This window comes from Bombina bombina, chromosome 5 (genome assembly GCF_027579735.1).
Source record: "Bombina bombina isolate aBomBom1 chromosome 5, aBomBom1.pri, whole genome shotgun sequence".
Classification (NCBI taxonomy): Eukaryota; Metazoa; Chordata; class Amphibia; order Anura; family Bombinatoridae; genus Bombina; species Bombina bombina.
Window position 1 is genome coordinate 28,585,605 of NC_069503.1, and position 5,835 is coordinate 28,591,439.

Consider the following 5,835-nt stretch of genomic DNA (forward strand, 5'->3'; position numbering starts at 1 on the left):
CCTTTGGATTTCTTGTATGGCCTTGACTATTTGGCCAGGTTTACTGTGGGACAGGAAGGTTATGTTTCACTCGGATAATATGGGAGTGGTGTTGGCGGTTAACTCGTTGTCGGCATCCTCCCCCCTGGTGGTGGTTCTCCTACGTTTGTTAGTGCTGGTGTGCCTGAGATGTAATGTGCTGTTTAAGGCTGTGCATGTGCCTGGTAAGTCTAATGGGATTGCTGATGCTCTTTCCTGTTTCCAGTGGGACAGATTCAGGGAGCTGGCTCCACTGGCAGAGGAGGAGGGGATGCAGTGCCCAGGGGACTTGTGGAAGGTGGACATCTTGGCTTGTTGAAGATGGTACGAGGGGCTTTGGCGGGGTCCACATGGAAGGCTTATTTGCAGGTATGGAAAGAATGGTGTGTGGTGCTAAAAGGGGCCGGGGGGCCCTTACGGCCTGGAGCTGGTTGTCGGTACTATTGGGTTGGATGGCGGAGTGGAAAAGACAGAAGGTATTGAAGGGAATGGTGAAACGAAGGCTGGCAGCAATCGCCTTGTTATGCCAATGTTTGGGCTGGGAGGATGTTACTAAATCTTTTGTGGTGCGCATGGCGGCCAGAGGTTTGTGTAGGGGAGGAAGAGTGCCGGACTCAAGGAGACCAGTCATTTTCTCGTTGTTGCAAAGGGTGGTGGGAACACTGGACGCAGCATGCATGGATAGGTAGGAAGTGGTGCTTTTCCGGGCCGCGTATGTTATAGCCTTTTTTTGCGGCATTTCGGGTGTCAGAGGTGGTAGGAGTGACTAAAAGAGATGGGGGGTATTCAGCGGGGCTATGTGTGGATTCAAGGGCGGGAAATTTAAATATGGCTGAGGCGGTCTAAGACCAATCAGGACGGTCAGGGGAGAGCGATTAGCCTTAGGGCAATAGAGGGCATGTTGCCCAGTGGAGTCGGTGGCTTGGTTCCTGCAAGTGCATCCGATGGGTGATGGCCCTTTGTTTATTCATAGGAACGGGGACACTTTATCGCATTTTTAATTTATATTGTTTTTTAGGAAGGTGCTAGGGCTGTTGGGACTGCAGCAACTTGATTTTGGGTCTCACTCTTTCCGAATTGGGGCTGTAACAGAGGCGAGAACGTTGGGTATGTCAGACGCAAGGATAAAAAGGATTGGGAGGTGGGCTTCTAGTAGTTTTAAATCCTATATTCGAAATTAATTGGTTCTGTAGTATCTTTTTTCTGTCCCCAGGGATGGCGAGACAGTCCGAATCCGGTGGTTTGGGTTCCGGGGGTGAAGGTGGGACCAGGTGATTGTTAAGGTGGTGGAATACACTAGATTATTCAGTCCCCGTGTATGTTGGTGATCCATGCTGGTGTTAATGATTTGGGCTTCATCTCTAAAAAAGACTTGCTGGAAGGCGTTAAAAGGGATTTGCTCCGTTTGTGAGCATTTTTTTCTGAGATAATTGTGGTGTGGTCAGAGATAGTGCCTATGCTAAATTGGCATGCAGCCTGGGACATGCGAAGGCTAGAAGCTTCTAGGAGAAAAGTCAATAGAATATTGAGTAAGTTTGTGGAAAGGAATGGGGGGGTGTCTATATGACATGTGGAATTCGAAGGAGAGTCAGGCAAATGCTTCTTTTTAAGAGATGGGGTCATTTTAAACAAGGTGAGGCTCCATTTGTTTAATTTTAACTTGAGGGAAGGGGTTGAAAAGGCCTTCGGTAGTGGCGGGGTCCGGCTGTAAGCCATCCTGGTGGGGGGGGCTTGCCTTTGGTGGTTTGTGAAGTTCTGCTGGGGTACCTCCTGCTATGCAGGAGAGGTCTATTAAGGTTCCTAGGGAGACCTTTGGAACGGCGGTACAATGGGTTACTTGGCAAGCCCCATGGGTGTTAATGTTAATTCTCTTATTGGGGATATTTATCTGTTTTATTTATATGTTAAGTTATGTTGTTTAATAAAACAAGCTGCAGCCTTTTTACCCCAACAGATGGTGTTTGTCTATTATTTGGGAAGAACATAGTCCCTAATTAGGGGGTCATGCCTATTTGGGAAGGGCATTTAACCCCAGAGCAGGGCAAGTGTGTAAGATGGGGTGAGAGAGAGGTTAAGGGGTGGGCCACAGGGGAGTCCTTAAGAGACAGTGAACAGGAAGTAGGCTCATCTTCTATCCGGACTTGACGGTGAGAAGCTCCCTCCCTCCCTGGGATTATGGCATGTTTTAGATATACTATTACTGTCGCAGCTTGGTGGGGGACTTGCCTTTGGTGGTTTGTGGAGTTCTGCTGGGGTACCACCTGCTATGCAGGAGAGGTCTATTATGGTTCCTAGGGAGACCTTTGGAACGGAGGTACAATGGGTTACTTGCCAAGCCCCGTGGGTGTTAATGTTAATTCTCTTATTGGGGATATTTATCTGTTTTATTTATATGTTAGAAAATACAAAATATATAGATATGGTGTGTGGAAGCACACCAATCCTCAAGGGGGCGCTCTCAATCAAAACAAATGTAACACAATGTAATAAGAACAATAGTAATGTATACAACAACACTCTAAAAATAAACAGCAGAATACCAGAGTAAAAAATGTAAATATTTATTTATATGTTAAGTTATGTTGTTTAATAAAACAAGCTGCAGCCTTTTTACCTCAACAGATGATGTGTGTCTATTATTTGGGAAGAACGTAGTCCCTAATTAGGGGGTCACACAAATGTACCGGTTAAAAATCAGTTTCCCCTCAGTAATTCATCTGGTATATAACATGTACAATGCTAAGCATCTATTGCTATAAGAAATGGTTTATCCACATGATGTGCACATTGAATATATCTCCCAGATGTCAATCATTTGAGACTGATGTTCTTGTTTATATAATTCTCTAACACTCTATTCATTCAAAGACTCCTTTATTCTGTAAATATAATTATTTCCTCCCCTATGTAAATCAAAATGTGCAACTCCTAAAACTGGCATATTAATAAATAACACTGCGGGTGCTTTGGTGGTGAATGGTTGTGTAAACTTATCAGTATGAGGACAGATTTGTATATTCCTGTGTGGTGTTTGGATTCTACCACACTGATATGAGAGAAACTGAGGTGCACATATATAGAGGAACAGGAGAGCAGGAGAGTTTTTCCAATATGGGGCTTTTATAACTGGGATTAAGAAAGTATTATTTACAATAGGATCCTTTTTGATGCTTCTATTTAGAGAGTTTGTCCTAGAGAGGATAATTGTAAAGAGGTTGTACACAAAAGTGTATAACGTTTCTTTGTGTGTAAATATTTGGTGTTTTGTGATACCTGACTTTAATAAAAACCTTTTTTCCACTTTCTAAACATGTTAAAGGTTTCTTCCCTTATGAATTCTTTCATGAGTTTTCAGACAATCCATTCATGTAAAACCTTTCCCACACTCTGTACATGTGAAAGGCTTTTCTCCTTTTCTCCTGTGTGAATCCCTTCATGCTTTTTCAGACTACAATTATGTGTAAAACATTTTCCACATTTTCCTGTACACGTGCAAGGCTTTTCTCTTGTGTGAATCATTTCATGAGTTTTCAGACTACTTATTTGTGTAAAACATTTTCCACACTCTGTACATGTGAAAGGTTTTTCTCCTGTGTGACTCCTTTCATGAGTTTTCAGATGATCCATTCGTATAAAACTTTTCCCACACTCTGTACATGTGAAAGCCTTTTCCCCTGTGTGACTCCTTTCATGAGTATTCAGATTACTCTTTTGTGTAAAACATTTTCCACACTCTGTACATGTGAAAGGCTTTTCTCCTGTGTGACTCCTTTCATGACTTTTCAGATTACTCTTTTGTGTAAAACTTTTTCCACACTCTGTACATGTGAACGGCTTTTCTCCTGTGTGAATCCTTTCATGACTTTTCAGATCACTTTTTTGTGTAAAACTTTTTTTACACTCTGTACATGTGAAAGGCTTTTCTCCTGTGTGACTCCTTTCATGATATTTCAGTTCACCCTTTTCTGTAAAACATTTTCCACACTCTGTACATGTGAATGGCTTTTCTCCTGTGTGACTCCTTTCATGACTTTTCAATTGACTCTTTTGTGTAAAATATTTTCCACACTCTGTACATGTGAAAGGCTTTTCTCCTGTGTGGTTCCTTTCATGCTTTTTCAGATTATTTATATGTGTATAACTTTTTCCACACTCTGTACATGTGAAAGGCTTTTCTCCTGTGTGAATCCTTTCATGAGTTTTCAGAAAATCCATTCGTGTAAAACTTTTTCCACACTCTGTACATTTGAAAGGCTTTTCTCCCGTGTGACTCCTTTCATGAGTTTTCAGACTACCTATTTGTGTAAAACTTTTTCCACACTCTGTACAAGTGAAAGGTTTTTCCCCTGTGTGACTCCTTTCATGAGTTTTCAGACTACCTATTTGTGTAAAACTTTTTCCACACTCTGTACAAGTGAACGGCTTTTCCCCTGTGTGAATCCTTTCATGACTTTTCAGATTTTCCATTCGTGTAAAACATTTGCCGCACTCAGTACATGTGTGTGGTTTCTCAACTGTGTGAATTTTGCAGTGTTCTAGTAGATGAGACTTCCATCTAAAGCTTTTCTCACATTCTGTACATTTGAAAGGTTGCTCCTTTGTATGAATCATTTGGTTAGACTGTAGACTTTTCCTTTCTTTAATATGTTTTGAAAACTCAGTAAATGTGTGTGGTTTATCTTCTGGGATAATAATTTCACTAGATAAGTCATAAATGTTGTCCTCTTGTTTGATGACTAAATTACTCTCTGTACATAATGATTGCTGTCCAGTTCCTGACAATTCACCATCTTCTTTAAATATCTGCTGTGATTTACTCAATGTTTGTGAACAGTCATTGGTGTCTAAGACGTTTGGAGTTTGCGGTATCATTCTGATGCTTCCTGTAGTGGAGGGATATGAAGTATTCAAGTGTTTGTCTACATAAAAAGAAATGGAATAAAGAAAAATAAGAATGTTTATTCATTATAATATAATCTATCTCAATAAAAAACATTTTTTTTTATACTAAAAAATGTCTTTCGTTTTTTATTTTTAAATTTATTTACCTATAAATCACAAATTAAAAAGGATGAGACAGAATGTAAACATTACTACATCACAGTAAAATAAATTACCGATTACTGATGAAAACAAGTTATAGGGCCGCATTAAACCAGGTGCGTGTGGATAATGTTCTCAGCCAGGGAACAGGTACATCAATTCTGGGCAGGAGAGGTGGCATCCACTGTCCTTATTTAACATTGCACAAGCAAATGCACATACAGCCCTGTCCGGCTCATGCTTAAAGGGACACTGAACCCAAATTTTTTTTTTTCAAGATTCAGATAGAGCATGCAATTTTAAGCAACTTTCTAGTTTACTCCTATTATCAATTTTTCTTCGTTTTCATGCTATCTTTATTTTAAAAGCAGGAATGTAAATCTTAGCAGCCAGACCATTTTAGGTTCAGCACCATGGATAGTGCTTGCTTATTGGAGGCTTACATTTACCCACCAATAAGCAAGCATAACCCAGGTTCTCAAAAAAAATGGGCCAGCTTCTATGCATAACATTCCTGCTTTTTAAATAAAAATAGCAAGAGAACAAAGAAAAATCGATAATAGGAGTAAATTAGAAAGTTTTTTTAAAATTGCATGATCTATCTGAATCATGAAATAAAAAAATTGGGTTTAGTGTCCCTTTAACCAGTTGGGTGAGAACATGATGTCTTAATCCTCACATACTAATAATCAGTGTGAGATGTTTTTAGAGGGTGTGGTTGTTTGATTTATATAAACAGCCAAAAACTTTATTAGTTTAATAATACTCACTGTA

The 5,835-nt window shown here is 40.2% G+C and overlaps 1 protein-coding gene across 1 annotated transcript in view; it reads right to left on the bottom strand.

The window, feature by feature from the left end:
- Positions 1-2,563: 2,563 nt before the first annotated feature.
- Positions 2,564-5,835, bottom strand: part of LOC128659741 (gastrula zinc finger protein XlCGF26.1-like) — a 7,713-nt gene continuing 4,441 nt past the window's right edge. Inside the window, exon 2 of the mRNA XM_053713320.1 lies at positions 2,564-4,937. Coding sequence (XP_053569295.1) covers positions 3,370-4,937 — 1,568 coding nt within the window. The 3' untranslated portion in view covers positions 2,564-3,369. The remainder of the gene's footprint in view (positions 4,938-5,835) is intronic.